Consider the following 19,813-nt stretch of genomic DNA (forward strand, 5'->3'; position numbering starts at 1 on the left):
TGTATCAAGTTTGTCACCCAATTCTTGGTTTAAACTCCACTAAGATTATTTTCCAAAGTCTGCACCCAAACAATCCTACCTTGTGTTAATCAATACAACTGGAAAAAATACAGAGAATGAGACATTTTGACAAGTATGCAGCTACCCATACTCATAGCAATCTCAGGAAAAATGTTACAGTACATGTAATAACTCAAGCAACTAACCAGCAAAGTTCATTATACTTCACTCCTTGAACAGACACTCTATGAAGACTGCTATCATTTCAAACTTAAGGAATAAGGCCACACCAATTTAATTTCTTGGTTAACGGATTTGCCCGCTTCATTTTTTTCTGATTTGCAAATAAAAATAAAAATTCAGAATCAACTGCAAAATGCTCATATTTTGCCCTGAACAGTTGAAAACAGTCCTTTTCTTCCTCGTTGTTACAGTTATTCCATCTTTCAATGCAGTGGTATCATTAAAAGTTAAAAATTCATTGTTTAAATTTTGAACTAGTCCGGTGTGTTGACTTCATGGCTCCTATCGTACCATTTTGGGCCATAATAGGATGCCTAGGCCTGTTTTTTTTTCTTTCGCCCGCCCGCTCCATTATTTTTCTAGAAAAATCCATTAACCAAGAAATCAAATTGGTGTGGCCTAAGTTACCTTTTCCTTTTGCCAGTTTCTTCGATGCCTGCACGTGCTGAACCTTTTTCTTCCGCGCTGTTTTCTTCTTTGGCGTCTCCTGTGACGAGGCAAACTTCTGTGCCAGGAAATGTTCCTGTTCCTCCTCTGGAACCTCGTCCAGGTCAAAGTCAAAGTAAACAGGCTCGTCATAATCTATGGTGTCGCCATTCTCTGCATCGTTTGTTCCTCCCCATGCATCCTCTCTGTGCCAAGTATCAGCAAGAGAATGTGCTGCGTCTCTGCCTCTAGGTTTATTGAAATCTTTACTTCTAACTGTAGAATTGTCTTCAAAATCCTTGTGTCTTATCTTCCTCTTCTTCTTTGTGTTTTGTTCAACTGTAGAACCTGCTTTTCTTTCAGGAGCAATAGAAGATGAGAATATGTTATCATGATGACTATCTTTCCTCTTCAGGGAGGCACAAGTAGAGGTGTCTTGTGTGGTTGATGCAGCATCTCTTCTGCATGACTTGTAGAATTTCTTTGTGATGAAACACTTTGTTCTTTCGTCTTTCTCTGACTCGCTGTCGAGCCAGGCTTGGTCACTACTCTCCATTAGGTACGAGTGATCTTCAGCGTTGTCGTCTATGAGAAATGTGGCCAGTGTGTCTTCCTGAGAATCTGTGCCAGAGTTCTTGTTGTCAGCTGCAAGAAGCTCCATATCCGTTAGCTCTCTCTTCTTTGATTCTCCTGATGATGAATGTTGTCCCTTCTCTACATCGCTACTCTGTACTTTACTTTGCGTAGTGTCTGTAGATTTGTGCTGGTTTTTCAAAAGCTGGCATCTGATTTTGCTTGCCACAGAGGAATTTATCTTTAGAGGGGAGTTCTGCAGTTTGCTCTGTGTTGTTGCTGCTTTGCCTGCTGGAACAATGGTTGAGTCCTCTGAATCTGATGCTATGAAGGCACGACTGTTACTTGTGTCTGATGGTTGGGTGGTTACAGCATCTTTGCTTTCATCAACATGAACTGAGGCACTGGCAATTCTTACAATCTCCATCTTTGGTGTCAAACTCCCCTTGCTTGTGTGGGCATCACTTACACTTTCATGGTCGTTCTTACATTGACTTGTTTGGCTATTCTGGCCACTACTTTGGTCATCTACCCGTCCAGCTTTTAGCGACAGTTTGCTGAGAATTCTGGATGATGGACCAGGTGAGGTCATTTCTCTACACGTGGACAACTGACTTTGCTTTGGGTCTTCATTTGAGAATTCTGACGACATACTGTCTCTACTCTTCTCCTCTTCAATTACATTTGAAGTAAAAGAGTTAGAGATGTTTTTTCTGCAGTGCTCATTGATTGACCCTTGATCTATTTCATTGTCTGATTCTGAGCTGGAGTCACCAAATAGTCTGCTAACTTTCCTCTTGATCTTCCGCTGCATCCCTGGGCTGGCAAGCGGATCCTTTTCCACCTTCGCAGCTGAAGGAAAACATTCAGTAGACAAATCATAATTCAAATAGAGATATCTATATTTCATGAAGCCAGTTAAAACTGTTATTTCCAACACAAGAAATTGGACATACCCAAATTTTCGACTGTACAACTCCAGTCTTTGTTGAGAAATGAGCAATCCACTGAAAATGACACATGACTCAGTTAGCAGTGGATTGTATGTTGTAGAAAGTCTGTGGTGCCCCCTGTCTTTGTTAAGGGACTGATGCAATGCCCTGATGTAGGTGGCCTCTTTAATACATCTTGCAATAAAGTCTGGCTCATGCAAAAAAAGTCAGACTTTCTGCAACCTATGATCCATTGCTCACCCAGTCATGTGTGACATCTGCATAACGTGACATCACAAGAGCGGTGGATTACTCATTCCTTAACAAAGACTGGAAGTGTACAGTCGAAAATTCCAATTTCTTGTGTCAAAAATTACACTTGCTTCATAATCAGTCAAACTTCAGTATAAAACCTATTAAAAATGATATTTGTTTAAAGTTAAAACTTTTGGTCCAACACAAAAAAATTCTCTCACCTAGAGCTACTGAGGAAGACCAGAGTGACTGGTCGAAAGCTCTAGGTGAGAGAATTTTTTGTGTTGGACGAAAAGTTTTAACTTTAAACATGTAACTACAAACAGAGATAAACTTTCATGATAGTACATGTATAAAAAAAATGATATTTATAGGAAAGATAATGAGCAATTTATGTCCTACTCTAGAGTAGATTACTGTTTCCATACCCTTTTCTGAAGTCATCGGCTGAACACAATCTTGTCTAACATCCTCATCCTCATCACTGCTGTTAGACAGAACCACACTTCTTCTCCTCTTCTTAAGAACCTTCTGTTTCCACCTGTTTCCTGTGGAACTCATCTTGTGTGGTGCGTTGTCTACAGAGGATGGTTCTTCAGATGAGTCTGAGATACTGATGACGTCTGTATTATCATAACAATATGGATCAGATCACCTTTTCATATACATGTACACAATTTTGGGATAAGCACACATTTGAATGCAAAATTTTGTGCCAATAGCTAACAAAAGTTGCCGTCCCGAACCAAAAAATGTACAAATGTAGGTCAACATCATTTTCAATGCCCGAATCCAGTATTCAAGTTTTCGAAAGCAGCACACGCAAAACGCGTTCACATTTTCTACAGAAATGTTGGAAGCCAGTATGATAACTGTTAGAAGCCTTTGTGATACCGCTAGTTACAAATGTATCATATGGGCCGCCCAAAAACACTTGTATCAAACGTTATCAGAGCCCAGGTATGATGGAAACCTTACAATCCTCTGTGTGACAGGCTGAATAAAAGTTCTAAACAGGAACTAAGCGGCTCCAGATGTCAGACGACTGCGTGTGCAAGATGTCGGTAGCTTGAGGAATGAATCCCCTCTACTATATACGGAAAACTTACAATCTTACTTACCACCATCTACCTTTGAGGAAGACATTTTGACTAGGGCAGACAAGGGAACAGAGTCAATGTCTGACAGGTCCTCACCACTGCTACTAAAGGTCTGTTTTTTCCCCTGCCTTCCTGTAGACACAGGGAAGCTGTCCTCCTCACTGTCAGATGCGGAGGCTTCCCAGTTTGTCCTCGATTGTTCTTGTGGGAAGAAGGCTCTTCTACCAGACATGTGAGCTTCAACTGGAGAGGGGGAGATGAAAAAGATCTTCATAAATTATCTAAAGTTTACTTCTCATGGCAGTGCATCATATTCACTTACATCTCAGACTGTATTAGCATTGGAATCATTTCTCAAACAAGGAATGCTTTTAAAAAAAAAGCTGCTCAGGCCAAGATGGGAATAGGCGGTATTTAGTACGTTCTTGTATATTTTGTTGAGTGGCACTGGCCAAAAAAAAGTTGAATGCAGCATCACCCTGTCTTTGTCTTGTTATAATTTTGTATTTTTTTTTAAAATATACATACGGTAATAAGACTGAACATAGATGCATAAGTGTAATGTATCATGAGCTCTGTCTAATGGAAAAAAAAACAGATATTTTGTGATAGTTTATTAGAAGTTACATGCTGTAAAGAATTGCGTCACTTCTTTTCTTTGGCCAGTCTTTCCCTCCTGACATCTGCTTGGGTTTCATTAAAAAAAGTAATGAATCCAACAGCCAATCATGGAACAAACAAATGACGGAACGCGATACTCGGAACAACATGAGGCCCCTGGCTTTAAACTAAACACCATGAGTCATAACTTATCTATTTTATTATACATGTGTATCTATTTTTTTTTAAACCGAATTTAACGTCATTTTTCCCCAACCGGGGTTTAGACGTGCTTGCACCAAGTACAAGTCTTTTTTTGAGGGTGGATGCTCTTCCTAATGCCAACCCAAACCCTAGTAGGGCCTGGGATCCCTCTAACTGAGGGGGGAAATGTGTGCTAAGTGCCTTTCCCAAGGGCACAACGTCTGGGTGCATGTTCAGACATGTCTGGGTCCAACCCTGGGGATTGAACCTGGGTCTTCTTGCCAAACAGTCGGACGCTCTATCCACTACACCACACAGACTATAATTAGAGATTTTTAAGTAGCTGACTTACTTGTGCGAGGTGAGAGTTTCCTCAGGACCACTTTAGGCTGCATGTTAGGCAGGGTCAAATGAAGGAGGTTGACTCTGTTCTCTTGTACATGTAGATCTGTTACAAGATAAAGTGTTCTCATGATGAGATCAAATTCATGTGAAAGAAACAGAAAACGGTAGTCTCTTAAACTATCAACTTAGAAAAAGGGACAGCTATAAATGAATAGAAGAATCTCAATAATTTTTTTAAATCTGTTTGTCATACATACTTTGTACCCTGTACAACTGTTGTGCAATAAAGTTATAATATACATCACACTTTGACAAAAAAATAGTGACATACTCAAGTGTGAGTAGTCATGTGGATGTGCGATGCTCCCAGGTTAGATGTATGTTAGGTTTATGTGTCTTACTGCAGGTCTAAATCTACACTATGCTGCATAAACACAGACCTGTACCAGGGCTCGAAATTCATTTTTTTTTTAATAGGTGCACTGGTGCACTCAACCTAAAAAATTGGGTGCACAAAAAATATTTTAGGTGCACCATATAAGATGAAATAAGTAGAATGTCTATAAAAACTATAATGATCATGTTTCATTTCTAGGAAAGTACTATTAATAATAACTATTATTATTGTTGTATTATTTTTTCTGACACTTAGATGTTAAGAATATGAATCTATAAGACACTTACATGTATATGTAAAGAATAAGAATATTATCTTTATATACGTTAAACCTATAAAAATATTTGACACAGATGACACAGAAAAAAAATGGGTGCACAGCTCCAAATTTGGGTGCACTGAGGTGCACAATGCATGCACCCAGTATTTCGAGCCCTGCCCATGCTGAACTGAAACACTAGAATTAAGTAACAGAAAAGAACACACACCCTGTTTCTCCTCTCCAGACTGTCTCCTGTGGTCCTCCATGTCATCTTCATCATCATCAGAAATAACAATGACAGAATCTTCTGAAACTGCACCATCACTGATGTTGTCCTGGACTGTATTCTGTGCAAAACTAGCTGGTTCTCTCTCTGATTTGACAGAGATTCCTGAACTAGGTGGTCCTTCTTCTGATTTGACGAAGATATCTCTGCTATGTACAGGAAGACCCTGAATGTCCGAAATCATATCTTTAACACCTTCTTTGCAGGAAAGTAAAGACTCCTTGCTTCCAGTACTCTGAATGTACGGCATGACACTCTTCCGTGCAGTGCGAATTTTGTTACTTGCCACGGGTGACGCGTGGTCTACCTTAGCTGGAGAAGTTCTCTCTGTATTTCTGTCTGCAACTGGTAGTGAGGATGGGAGAGTTTTACGTGCAGTGTGTTTCTGTTGCTCTGTTCTCTGGAATAAACTTGTAGACACTCTGCAACTCCGATCAGTGGGCTCTGACTGGGGTTCAGTTTTAATCTTTACTCCTGTCGCTTTCTTGAAAGCTGGGCTGGTTGTAGCTTTGGACTTCTCCTTGCGAGTCGGGGTGAGAGATATGTTCTGCATCATCCTTTGCGAGCCTTTCTGAGCTACATTCTCACTCAACAGGCCTGTCAGGAGTAGAATATCAGTGTCAGCAGAGTCTCCTACCTCCTTGTTCACTCCCTTTGCATGACTGGGTTTATCTGTAGTTCCAGATTTGTGCCCAGTTCTCTTACTGCCTCCTTGTTTGGAGTCTGAGGGCTCCTCTTTAACTACTAGCGACATTTCACGGAAAGAAGTCATCCTTTCATCAGTACCTTGTATTGTGGGGTCCAAGCAATCTCTTGGAGACTCTGGGTGATCTTCTTCCTTTTCGAAGTAATCATTATAATTGCATTCTAGGTTGTCCAGTTCTTTCTGTACAGACTTGATTGCTTCTGTCAAGTCAATGTCGTCACTAGAGGTAGTGAGAAGGTCGACTTCATCATCATCATAAGCACATGATTCCCAGGAGGGACCAGCAGATGGTGATGCCACACTTCTATCATCATTGCACTTGATTGGCTGGTGTAATATCTCTCTGCCTTCTGATTGGTCACACTGCATGGAAGACGGCACTACTGCTGACATTGCACTGGATGCTACCTTTGCCTTCAGAATCCCTTCTATGCACTTCTGTATTTCCTGCACTTCAACCTCAGACAGGAGTGCTCTTGAAGTTGGGTCTCTGTCAGGACCTCTCTTCCTAAACAAATGCAAGTTCAGCTTGTCCAGGAACTGCACACTTCTGTCATCTTGCTGTATCTTGACTCCCTGTTTCAGAAGGCTCACCAGCAGCTTGAGGCATGTTTGGTTGATTCCATGTGTTCCATGTTTAGCCAAAGACCACATTGCCTTGTGCGACAACTTCTGACCAGTACAGTGCTTCAGTGCAAGCGAAACCCAAACCCTACATGTAGGCAACAACAGTCTGTGCATGTTCTTGGACACCAGCAGTTCCAAAAGATGCAGCAATACTGTAAGGCACTGTTCTACTAGTTTACACTGATATGAGGGAGTCCCATGCATAGTATGGTCAGAATGCTCAGCAAGGAACATAATTACTGATGATAAGTGTTCTCCTGCTATTTCACCAAACTCAATAAGTGAACTTACATATGGCACGAACCAGGTGAAAGCACAAGTATGCACATTTGCTGACTTTGTTTGGGCTGTCAAGACATCAGGAATGCTGGAGTACAGTTTAACCTCTGGAAGGTCATCCTCAGGTATTCTGAGAGCAACAGCTTCATTGGTCTGATGAAGGCACCAATCAGAAGCCTCATACACAGCTTGACTGTCTGTGATTGGTTGGCTACAGTGATCTTCTGCAGCGGTGCTACTACCGGAGTCCCTGATTGGCTCTTGCCTATAGAAGCTTGTCTGTGATTGGCAGCTGCTATCACACTCCTGTTTTACTGAATATCTTTCCAAGAAAAGGGATGGGGAAGCAGGCAACTGACTAGGCTGGCTTTTAGTTGGAGTGTGTTTGGATGTTGAGGAAACCATTGCATCACTACTGCAAGAAAAAATAGTGTATTATGAATTCTCATTTGGTTTAGAAAATATCTGCAGGGCTTGAAATACTTATTTTTAGTTACAATGTACATGCAAAATTGCATGTTTTTTTAACATGCGAGTTAAAAAATCTACATGCAAAATAAATTTGATTTAGCCTTCAGTGTCCTCCAGATATACAATGTACATGTACTACAAGATACAAAATAAAATCTCCAACGCCACATTCTTATGATAGAGGGAAATTTGTACAGAGTAGTGGGCACATCAAGAAGAAATGAGGTGCCTGCTTGCAAATCTGATGAAGTTTGATAGACTTGAGAAAAATTATCAGGGAAAATAGGAAAAAAAACTAGATTTTAAAATGAGTTAAGTGGCACTGTAATAGCAACATAGCAGCACCAATAATTGTTTAAATTATTTTTTAAGGAAACACTGTCATACATGTCTACATGTATGTACAACATGCAAAATTATTTTTACATACAAATCTTGAAAATCACAATACATAAATTGCATGTTGCCAGTGCTACAATGTACATGTATTCTCCAGTTCTCATTGGCCAATAGCCTGCCATCTTCCTTCAATATTCATGCAGACAGGTGCATTATCAATGTAAATATTATACAAAACATTGGCTAAACTCACCTCTTCTTCCCTTGGCAGGTTTCCATAGAGAGCAGTTCTTTCTGGAACAGCTTGTTCTGGGTGATGGTTGAGAAGACTGTTGCTGGGTCATGTGACATGAACTGCCAGATCCGTGAGCCTAGCCGGTCAAACAGCACCACCAGACACTGCAGCGCCGGCCAGAAACCACCCGCCTTCAGACCTGTGAGGGGTTTTGAATGTATTTTGTACAAATTCATTGACCTCTGACCTCTCAGACATTTAGTACATAGTTGCTTTTTGGGTTAACTGTATATTGTAATATTATTAATTGATGTATTAATTGATGCTTAATGTGTAATTTACTATTAATTGATGCTTAATTTGTAATTCACTATGTTGATATTTATATTAAGATAAGTTTTCTTGATAGCAGTTAAACCTGTATGTAAATAATAGTTAATGTATTTTATGTAAAGGACACCAGGAAGAATAGCGATGTATCATCACTAAATGGAGTTTCCTAAATAAACAAACAAACAAACATTGCCTGTTCAAAATGTTCTGGTATCACAGAAACGTAGCATGATTTAATGTACTAGTACTTAATTGCCTCCAAATTTGATGATACAAAATTGACAGGAACTTTAACAAAGCTGACAGGGAACAAAGACTCAATCAGACCAGGGTGGCAAAGAGGTATTGTGTTTAGAATTGTTGACTCAGAATCCAAAGGTTCAGGGTTCGATTCCCTGGCAGGGCCCACGGTTTAGCCCTTTGGGAAAGGCACTTTACACCAGGTCCTATTTCCTCCCTTCATTCAGGTGGAAATGAGCTTTGGTTAGCTATAGGGACGTCCTCTCAGATAAGATATAAATCCACACCATGAACAGTGAGCACATGTAGATCCCTCCTCATTTATCAAAATGAGCAGGGGTTTTTCCCAGTGTGAGTGGTTTAAGCCTTACAGTCTGGTCCTACATGTATGGGCAACATCTTGAAGAGGTGACAGTCACCTGTGATGTCAGTCCTTCCACAAATGTGATAAATGTCCCTAAATAAAAAAAAATAAATACTGAACAGATGAGATTTCCGGTTGCTACTTATAAGAATGGTTACTCTTACCCTGCTGTGGTTCCATGGCGTTGAGGACTGCATCAGGGATGTGTCTGTGTCCGCTGGCCCCAAACATCTGAGTCCTCATGGTCGAGGGGTCCAGGGAGGACAGCAGGAGACAGATGCCTGAAGACATACAGTCACATTCTTTCAGTTGTGCCTGAGATACTTTTCAACAGTTTATCAGCAGTTATGTACTAATTACCTCCATGAAAAATGGAGGTATTGTTTTTGGCGTGTCTGTCTGTGTGTGTGTGTGTGTGTCTGTCTGTCTGTCTGTCTGTCCGTGTGTGTGTGTGTTTCCGCAACTTTGTAGGCGGCATAACTTCATAACGCCTTTATGCTTTATGAATTGTGATGATATTTGGTATGCTGATAAGTCTTAGGAAGACAAAGGTCAAGGTCAAATATGGGCCTTCTGGTGGATGACCTTGGTACTGCAGCAGAACTTCCGGTTTTTGTATCTTTTGTCCTGAACATGCTACGGTCTTGACTTTTTGGTGACAGATTGCTTTTCCTGTCAGGAATAAGTGGTGTGGGTTTGGTTCTCCTAGCAGCTTGTCCTGGAACTGCAGGGGACTTTGAGATTTTACACCTAGGGTTGTTTATTGTATTTCTATATGTTGTTTGTTATGTGTAGTTGATGGTGTTAAATTTGATGTGTTAGACTTAGCGTTCCAGGTTTTGTTAGGTGTTGGATATAAATTTTGGCACAAGTTCTATGTCCAGATCCAGTTATTTTATAACGAACTAGAGTTCCCCGATCTCATACCTTCGCCAAATGATGCTAATCTTTATGACTGACAAATTATAGATTAGATTATTCCCCCCTGATTTAAGAAATAGGAACCCAATTTTCATGAATTATATCATTTTATCATAATCTCAACCAAAAGACAGTCTTATATTAACAAACAATGCATTCTAGCATTTCCTAATAAATTATGCAAATGAGGTCCTGATTTGAATAAATTATGTTTAATGATGTTCACCTCAACTAAACTTTCAAATACCACAAGTATGAAATTCCAGGCAGTTATCATTACATAATTATAAAATTTTCTCTTTAATTATGCAAATTAAGTCATTATTAACATAATCAATATCATCCTGTGTTTCTCTCGTTGTCAATTACCAATGTCACAAGCTTCAATTGTCCTATCATGGAATGCAGCTGATTTATAGAATTTCCCCATAAATTATGCAAATTACATCATATTTGCATAATGATTATATTCAACATCGCGTAAGCTACCTACATACCAAAAATCACGACGATCCGTCAATCGGTTCTTGAGTTATCCCCTTTTGAATATTTTCAAGAATATATCCCTGCAGTTCCAGAGCAAGCCGCTAGGGGGCCCAAACTCACGTCACTTCTTCCCCAGCACAAGAGCTACCTACCATCCAAATTTCATCACCCCAGCATGTCTAGATCATGAGATATCAAAACAGGAAGTTCAGCTGCAGTACCATAACAAGCCGCTAGGGGGCCCAAAATCTAATCATTTTGAGGTCTCATCAAGACCTACCCACCTACCAAGTATCAAGACAATCCATCAAGGCCTTCTCAAGTTAACGTGTTTACAGACAGACAGACACACACACACATACACGAACGCCCCTGAAAACATAACCTTCTTGGCGAAGGTAATAACGTACTGGTAACAACGACATCTACACAAAATTTACACAACCCGGTGGGCAAGATATGTAGGACAAATGGCTGATGATACATAGGATATACAAGGGTTAACAGGTTGTATGGGTTTGATGTAGGTAATGTATGCACATATGCAAATTTTTGCATATATTTTTGCATCCGTCCACCCAAACGCGAGAAACAGCTGCGAACATGAAAATCCCAACTCTTACAATACCCTTCCACCAAGGGATGTCTCCTTCCCCGGAGATAAAAAACAGATACTAGTACCGGTACCCAGGGTAAAACCAGAGGCCTAATAGGTTGCCCCCAGCAAAAGTTCCCTGCTGGTTAAAGAATAGCAGTTAAGGTTCTCACTGAAGCACACAGTCATCAATGAACATAATGCAAACATATAGCAACTACATCAATGTTAACCTAAACTTAACATGCAAAACCTACCAAATTGATAGATTATGTTGATGAGTTTAATGCTTTCATGTCTTAAACCCCTGCCTTTCCTTCTCCTACATACATGTGTACCTCACAGTACCGGGTAAAAATACAGTTAACTTCCTTACCTAACCAGTAGTCTTTGTAGCCGCAGGTGTCAAACAGGAACGGAGGCAGGACAACAGAGTCTTCCATCCCACAGGGAGGGTCATCAACATCCATACCTATCCCAGGGTTCTCAAACAGGTCAAAGTTCACCACGGACAGCAGCCAGCCAATCACAGGTTTGATCTCCTCGTACTGATGCGGCTGGACCATGCCCAGGGAACGGACCGACTTGATCGCCCATTTCCTGATCTGTGGTCAGAGAAAATACGTGTAGATGAAATTCTTGTGAGACAAGAAGAAATATAGGTAAGGGAGGACCATACATTTTGTAGGTGTGTATATCTGTGTGTGTGTGTGTGTGTGTGTGTGTGTGTGTGTATGTGTGACCGTGTGTGTGTGTGTGACCATGTGTGTATGTCTGTGTGTGTGTGTGTGACCATGTGTATATGTCTGTGTGTGTGTGTGTGACCATGTGTATATGCCTGTGTGTGTGTGTGTGTATGTGTGTGTGTGTGTGTGTGTGTGACCATGTGTGTATGTGTATGTGTGTGTGTGTGTGTGTGTTTGTGACCGTGTGTGTGTGTGTGACCATGTGTGTATGTCTGTGTGTGTGTGTGTGACCGTGTGTGTGTGTGTGTGTGAAAGCAGGACATACATGTACATGAACATCTGTGTCCATAATATCACCAGGGTCCATAATATCACCACCTTGAGAAACAGTGTGCTTAAAGATATTTTTAATGCAACATACTTTTGGTATGTACTCCTGCACACCTCAAATGTACATACCTAGGGTATGTTGCAGTAAAAATATCTTAAAGCACACTATTTCTCAAGGTGGCGATATTATGGACCCTGGTGATATTATGGACACAGATGTTACATGTAATTTAGATGGTTCTCATCATTTCTATCAACAAACATGTAAATTAAAGCAATATCATGATTTTCATGGCATCTCTAACTCTGAGGAACACGGTAAGACAGTATCAAATTGGCCAGTCTGTATCCATTTCCCCACCCAAGATCTGCCTCCAGTCGAAACATCAAAGGCTATTAACACCTAGTTGTTGCCTGATCAAAATATTCTTGCCAAGTAGTTTATTGCCCTGACCACCAGGCAAGGCTCTTGCCCTCCTAGTGAGCCAGCTGGTTGAGCATTACATGAAGTCTCTCTATGGGTCCCCTCACCAACTGTTATTTTGTTCAGTTTAACTAAAGGAAAAGAAGGTCCAACATATGTTTTGTGATATCTGCAGTTCTGAACCACAATAAACCCAGTTATTGACATTTCTATGTTTCAGCCAGCATACTTTAGTACCAGCATACAGTATTATCTGGACAGGGTTAGGTAAGAACTCCCACTGAGATGTGCGCGGGTGACTGCATTTGTCCCAGATTCAAGCTATAAACCGCTTGTAAAAATCTTAGCACAACAAATTTTGATAGCTGTTAATAGGGGCACAAGGAGGGGCAGCAACACCATTTTTGAAAAGAAGTGCTCCTCCCTGTTCGAGTGCAGGCAGATCTTGGGTGGGAAAATGGATACTGGCCAATTTGATACTGTCTTACCCCCACCAAAAGATCTGCTTGGAGATTAGATTGATGTACATCAGCTCATTATGTACCTTTGTCATTTCTTAATATTATTATTATTACTTTATTTTATTGTTTCCTTTTATGTGTGAGGAGAGGGCTGAGATAAGTTTTATAACTTTTTGCCCAATCCTCGAAAAAATAAATGTGAATAAAATATAAAGCTGTCTACCGTTACTACATACAACATGTACAGATTCTGCATGTTCAGATTTTTTAAAAAACCTGACCGCTCACCTGTCTGTTGGGATGTACCAGTAGTAGATACACCCCTGCTGACTTCTCCTCCAGAATGAGTGGCCGGCCTGACGTGGACAGGGCCTGGATACCACGTTCTACTAACGAGGCTGGGTAAGAGTAAGGTAGAACTTGGTTAATCAGACTTCTTTAGACTAATAATATAAAAGTACAATTCTGATAAACAAAACACCATGTACAGGAACATGTACATTCTACCTTTAAAGACATCTACAACGATTTCAGGCAGTAAACCTGGAATTTCAATGTCAATTTTCTGGTCCTTTTTAACCCTAAACAGTACACCTAGGGTCCGCGCGGACCCCAGCACTATATATTCTGTAATATCTTTTTTGTTTCTAAAGATTTTTTTCTGAAATTTTAGGTAATTGTCACCCACAAACTTGTCTCTCAATACAGTAATACAGTGCAGAAAACTCCGTTTCTACCATTTATAAAAAAAAGTATATCTGATTTTCTTTTGGGGTCCGCGCGGACCCCAGCCGGCTTTCGATCATAATGGATACACTGGCGTTCTTATACATTACCTTATTTCCGTTTTTATATGTTTTTATGCACTCATCGTATGTCTACCAAGTTTTCAGAGAATGGTGTAGTAATAGAATTAAATTTCAATAACTTTGGTGTAATTAAGACGTCATATGACGTCAGAGCTAATAATATAGTCCGCCATCTTGGATTTTGACCAATGACGTCATCAAATTAGCATATTCTATGCATATTAAATGATTTAACTTATATTTAATTATGTAAGATGTTGTCAATGTTGTAAAAGAAGTGTAATTTAATATAAAACTCTTTTATGTTTAAACCAAAATTACTTCTATTTTCAAAACAAACTGCCTGCTAGAAACCCGTTGCCATGGCAACACAAAAAAACATCAACTTACTAGTATTAAACTAATATGAACTTTTTTCCAGAGACATTTTAGGAAAGGTCTCCAAATTTGATACTTCTAGCGCAAGCCGATTAGCCGCTATCTGAGATCAAAGTTGGGCCTCAAAAGCCCCTTCAGTCTGAAATGGGTTTAAAAATCGGGTATTTCTTCTTGTCTTCTTTTCTTCACCAAAAAATAGAAAAAGTTCAAAATGCATGATTTTTGTATGTAATGTGGACACAGAGGTTCCCAGATCAGTTTGAAAAACAATTCAACTGGTAGCATGTTGATAATTTCTAAAAATTAGCGCGGACCCCAGGTGTACAGATTAATCAGTCCGGGAAGGTGTTCTGTTGAGGGTTAATGTAGAGTTGAATCAACCTTGGCGAAAAGCTTATAACAGCATCTGTGAGGCAAAAATGACAAGTTGCTGATGGATTGCTTGTTGGTATCATACGCTGATTCTAGCTATTTATTGGTGGTACATATACCATAAAATAAAGCAACTCCTCGTGTAGCTTGTTTCTGGGCTATTTCAATGTTTGCTACAAGAATGAAAATGATGGTGAAAATGTGCTAATTAAGAAATGGCAGTTAATGCCAACATCAGATTTCATAATCCAAAATATTTTTTTTGGGGGGGGCCCTGAAAATGCATTGGATGCCTTTGAAATAATGTTCTTGTCTCTAGCTCTTAACTACAAGTATGAGTGAATGTAAGTAAAATTCTGTATGCAGTTGTGACTCCAAATATAAGATGAATGCAAATGTACATCAGGCAATTTTTTTGTGTGAGAACTTACCCAACTTCTGATGCAACAGGAGGTAGGGGAACTTCAGCACTTCCAACAGGGGTAAATGTAGTGTTTCCATGGCAACAGCATCATCCAAGTTGTCATGGTGATCCAGGCTGAGGGTGAAATTTTCCTCCAGTCTTGCCACTTCCTTTTGTGTCAGAACCTAAGATGAAGGAAAAACATTTGTATATGGTACATGCAATGATTGCAGGTTAGTTTTACTCCAGTAACTTGAGTAAGCATGTGTAGTCCAGTGGAAAGCCAGAAACACAACAAAAACAATTTTTTCCTAGGCCTAACCTCCTTGTTCGAACACAATGAAAAACTCATTTTCCCTCCTACATTAAGTTTGTAGTATGAAAGAAAACCACAGCAAATTCAAATGACAAATGTACAAAGCATGCAAAATACCTGGTTGCCCAGTTGCCCCGGGCAACCAAATTTTACTTGGGGTAACCTATTTTTGAACCTAGGTAGCCCAGTGTGCTACCTAAAATTTTAAGAATGCCCCCCCCCCCCCAAAAAAAAATCATGCCCACTTGGCTTGCACCACTGTAGCCTGCAGATGCTTTTTAATTTTAGGTATTAATTACTGATATCAGTTAACTAAAGGCTGTTAGAAAAATATTGTCAAAGGCTTATGTATGTAATTACACATAACATTACCAGTACTTAATTTGAGGAAAGTCGTAACTTATAGCATATAGGTGGGGCAACCTAAAATTCTGATGGGCAACCTAATTTTTGCCGTAAGTTGCCCACTGGGCAACCTGGTTCAAAAAAAGTATTTTGTACACTGGTAGAATTATTGTACATAAGCGCATCGGCAAAATACACTGCGCCTGCGCGAAACCCCGATTTTTCACGTTTTCTGTTGGATTTGGTCAACGCTGCATCAAAATTTTGTCTGTTGCCGACAATATCTTTTCTGTAATAACATTTGAAAAATGCAGACGGGATGTTAACCTTATACATCGTATACGTGAATACAACCTTATATAAGACATTCTGCCAAAGTGCTATACGCAATACATTGCAGATTTTGTGCACGTACAGTATGTTCTGCCAACGTGCCCTATACATGCATTTGCCGTACCTTTGCTAGATCCGGCCTAGCCCGTGTGACAGCCTCCCTGCCGTGGTGATACTCCAGCACACAGTCCCAGCAGTACAGTAGGTCCTGGTGAACCGTGTTCAGCCACGCCGGCGCTCGCAGCGAGACACTGTCCGGGAGCAGCTGCCGCATACGCTCCGGGCAGGTGCACCACAGGCAGGACCCCGGCATCTGGAGAGAGAACAGCTGCAACTGTTAGGAATATTAAAGGCATCCAGTGCAGTTTTTAGGGCTTGGAAACCAGATTTTTCAAAGCCAATATTCTAGTCACTTATCTACATACTGAGTTGAAACCACACTATCCCAATGTATATTGACCCTTAATGGAGCAAAAATACCCAAAATTCTGACAGAAAATGATTACTGGAAGGGCCCTGTGCTGATTTTTAGGGTACCACCCAGAAAACAAAGGACCCATCTTGGGGATTGTTTCTGCAGTTTTAAATATCCAAAGTATGAAATACCGATTGGGATGTGCTAATGTGAAGCAGTATGTGTCAATACCACAAACTTTAAGATTGCCTCATTCAGAATATTTCCAGTGTTGCTGCTCTGAAATCGCATTGGATGCCTTTAAAGGCCTGCCTGAGGTGTACATCATGTATATGGTGAGATAATCCATGGTCAGTTGCGATAAACCGAGTAAACCACCAAGGCGGGGCATTAACATTAATTTATCATGTATTCAATCAGCATTTACTTTATGTTGTATTGTTATTACCTTCACCAAGAAGGTTATGTTTTCAGTAGTGTTTCTCTGTCCGTCCGTCTGTGAACAGCATAACTCAAGAAGCTTTACATGCATTGTCATGAAACTTGGTAGGTGGGTAGGTCTTGATGAGACCTAGAAATGATTAGATTTGGGCTCCCTGGCAGTTATCTTCTAGTTTAACTTCTTTCATATGAGCAATATTCACAATATTGACGGTATCATATATGACAGTTGAGTGGGACTCCTTTGTTACTATACACAAGTTGCGCTAGTGCAGGTATTCAGAAAACAGTATCTGGAGCCCTGAAAGTGTTGTCATTATAATCAGCAACAAATACAATGTAATAAGTTGTTAGTTTTGATGAAACATGAAATAAAGAATCTCATATAACTCAGTTGTTCAATATTTTTGTACACAGACAATACTTTTACTTTTTTCAATACTTATCATTATTATTGTCTCTCTTATAAGTCCAAGACACAACAACATGAGGAATAGTGTTGCACAATACATTGTACCCCTTGGACATGCTAATTACTAATACTAGACAAGTATACTTTTTGTATTGTGAACCATGAAATAAATATCATTTCATCTAGGGAAAAAATGCACCAAAATTGATAAATCCTCAAACTAATTCTCGGTAGAATTGTAACAGTGGGGGGTTTATAGGCGCTACCAACTGATCTGGCCGATGGATCTAGACATTTTAGCCGAATCGTTAGAGCATCGGGGTTTGAACTGGTGCCCGGGTTTGGCGTGGGTTCGATCCCTGGTCTGGGACCAGGAGGGAGTGTCTTTCTGTTTCTACTTTTCTCATTCTTACAGAGGTTCCCACACCAGGAATCGAACCTGGGCCTTGGCCAAAGATCTAGATCTGTCACCGGATCAGCTGCTAGTGCCTACAACTCCCCCACACACACACACACACACACACACTGTTACAGAATCATTTGCTGTTTGTTGAAAGTGTATTAATGTCGAGTTGACAATTGTACTTGCTTAAGTTAGTAGATGCCATACTTTGTACACTGTACAACTGTTGCGCAATTAAGTTATAATTATAATTTTGGATTACTGGTAAGTTTTTAATAATTTAACACTTACACAGTGAAACTTACAGAAACGTTCAGAAATTAATCATACCGCTTTCAATCGGCATCTCTTTGATTCGAGCTCTCAGTCCTTGAGGGGAATACATGGCATACATGTACTGATGAAAAATGCCAAAGGGATTATTTCTCCGTCTTGCCTTTATGAGACTCATTTTAGATAAAGGCAAGATGGAGAAAGAACTCCTTTGGCATTTTTCATCAGTACATGCATGTATGTCATGTATTCTCCTCACAGACTGAGAGCTTGGCGTTTGAAAGTGGTGCTTGTGGGGTCTGTTCAGACTTCTAAAGCAGAAATCATTTTAACCTGCATTTAATGGTACATCCATTTTACAGTTAGGCCACACTTTTTAGGACTTAATTTTAAGTTAGGACTTAATTTTATGGATGACATCCACGCACGCATTAATTTTCGCCTGTTCTCAAAAAAAAAAGATCACGACGTCCACCGAGGCTCTGGCCTGGCTCTAGGCCTGACACTAGGCCTGGGTAGTCCATGGTAGTTAGCAACAATACGGAGCCGGGCACCCAGGCTACGAAAGCTCCACGATTCAAGAACTCAGTACATACAGTCTACGTACAGTGCCGATTCATAAATTCCAAAAAAAGCCAGCATGTGCCGGCTTGTCGTATACGTCGCTAAGTGCTGCCGCAAATTCACAATACCTGCTTTGTATTCCTGTGGTTTAGTAGCATTTTTATTTTTGGCTGGAATTTTTTTTTATTCGCCTCCGCGCACTTTTTTGGGGTTCTTCATAAAATTAATTCGGCGTGGCCTTAGTTTGATCTAAATCATTAAAACATAGTCTGACAAACTTACTGAATCTGATTCTGAATTGATGAAAATTTGTAAAAAAATTGTATTCCAATGGTTTATTTCTCAGTCAATTACAGTCTAGTATAGTTATTGTTTATTTCTCAATCAGTGCTGAGTGTTGGGTTATAGAGGATGTTGCACCTCGCCGCCATAGGCACACCATAGATGAACATAGCACATGTAAATTGTTAATAAAATGATGCTACAATATTTAAAATATTAGACTTCTAAAATACCAATGGAATATAATAAATACATGTACAATGACAATACATGTACATCTCTTGGCAGCTACATGTATGGGTTATAAGGATCATCCACTGTACAGAGATGTGCTGTTCTCATTCTATCCACGAGCTGTATGGCTGAAGCTGTGGCCCTGGGTCTTCATCGTGGGTCAGTGAGTATGGCTGAAGCTGTGGCCTTGGGTCTTCATCGTGGGTCAGTGTGTATGGCTGAAGCTGTGGCCTTGGGTCTTCATCGTGGGTCAGTGTGTATGGCTGAAGCTGTGGCCTTGGGTCTTCATCGTGGGTCAGTGCATATGGCTGAAGCTGTGGCCCTGGGTCTTCATCGTGGGTCAGTGCGTATGGCTGAAGCTGTGGCCCTGGGTCTTCATCGTGGGTCAGTGTGTTTGGCTGAAGCTGTGGCCCTGGGTCTTCACTGTGGGTCAGTGTGTTTGGCTGAAGCTGTGGTCCTGGGTCTTCATTGTGGGTCAGTGCGTATGGCTGAAGCTGTGGCCCTGGGTCTTCATTGTGGGTCAGTGCGTATGGCTGAAGCTGTGGCCCTGGGTCTTCACTGTGGGTCAGTGTGTTTGGCTGAAGCTGTGGCCCTGGGTCTTCACTGTGGGTCAGTGTGTTTGGCTGAAGCTGTGGCCCTGGGTCTTCATCGTGGGTCAGTGTGTATGGCTGAAGCTGTGGCCCTGGGTCTTCATCGTGGGTCAGTGTGTATGG

General features: G+C 40.5%; 1 protein-coding gene across 1 annotated transcript in view; it reads right to left on the reverse strand.

Moving 5' to 3' along the window:
- Positions 1 to 16,389, reverse strand: part of LOC109475727 (probable helicase senataxin) — a 29,155-nt gene extending 12,766 nt beyond the window's left edge. Inside the window, exons 1-11 of the mRNA XM_019776489.1 lie at positions 16,201 to 16,389; positions 15,111 to 15,267; positions 13,409 to 13,518; positions 11,596 to 11,824; positions 9,382 to 9,498; positions 8,299 to 8,479; positions 5,564 to 7,650; positions 4,686 to 4,781; positions 3,551 to 3,772; positions 2,858 to 3,052; positions 652 to 2,094 (exon numbers count right to left, since the gene is read on the reverse strand). Coding sequence (XP_019632048.1) covers positions 652 to 2,094; positions 2,858 to 3,052; positions 3,551 to 3,772; positions 4,686 to 4,781; positions 5,564 to 7,650; positions 8,299 to 8,479; positions 9,382 to 9,498; positions 11,596 to 11,824; positions 13,409 to 13,518; positions 15,111 to 15,267; positions 16,201 to 16,389 — 5,026 coding nt within the window. The remainder of the gene's footprint in view (positions 1 to 651; positions 2,095 to 2,857; positions 3,053 to 3,550; positions 3,773 to 4,685; positions 4,782 to 5,563; positions 7,651 to 8,298; positions 8,480 to 9,381; positions 9,499 to 11,595; positions 11,825 to 13,408; positions 13,519 to 15,110; positions 15,268 to 16,200) is intronic.
- Between the last annotated feature and the right edge of the window lie 3,424 nt (positions 16,390 to 19,813).

This window comes from Branchiostoma belcheri, unplaced genomic scaffold (genome assembly GCF_001625305.1).
Source record: "Branchiostoma belcheri isolate BF01 breed outbred unplaced genomic scaffold, Haploidv18h27 scaffold347, whole genome shotgun sequence".
In the NCBI taxonomy this organism is placed as follows: Eukaryota; Metazoa; Chordata; class Leptocardii; order Amphioxiformes; family Branchiostomatidae; genus Branchiostoma; species Branchiostoma belcheri.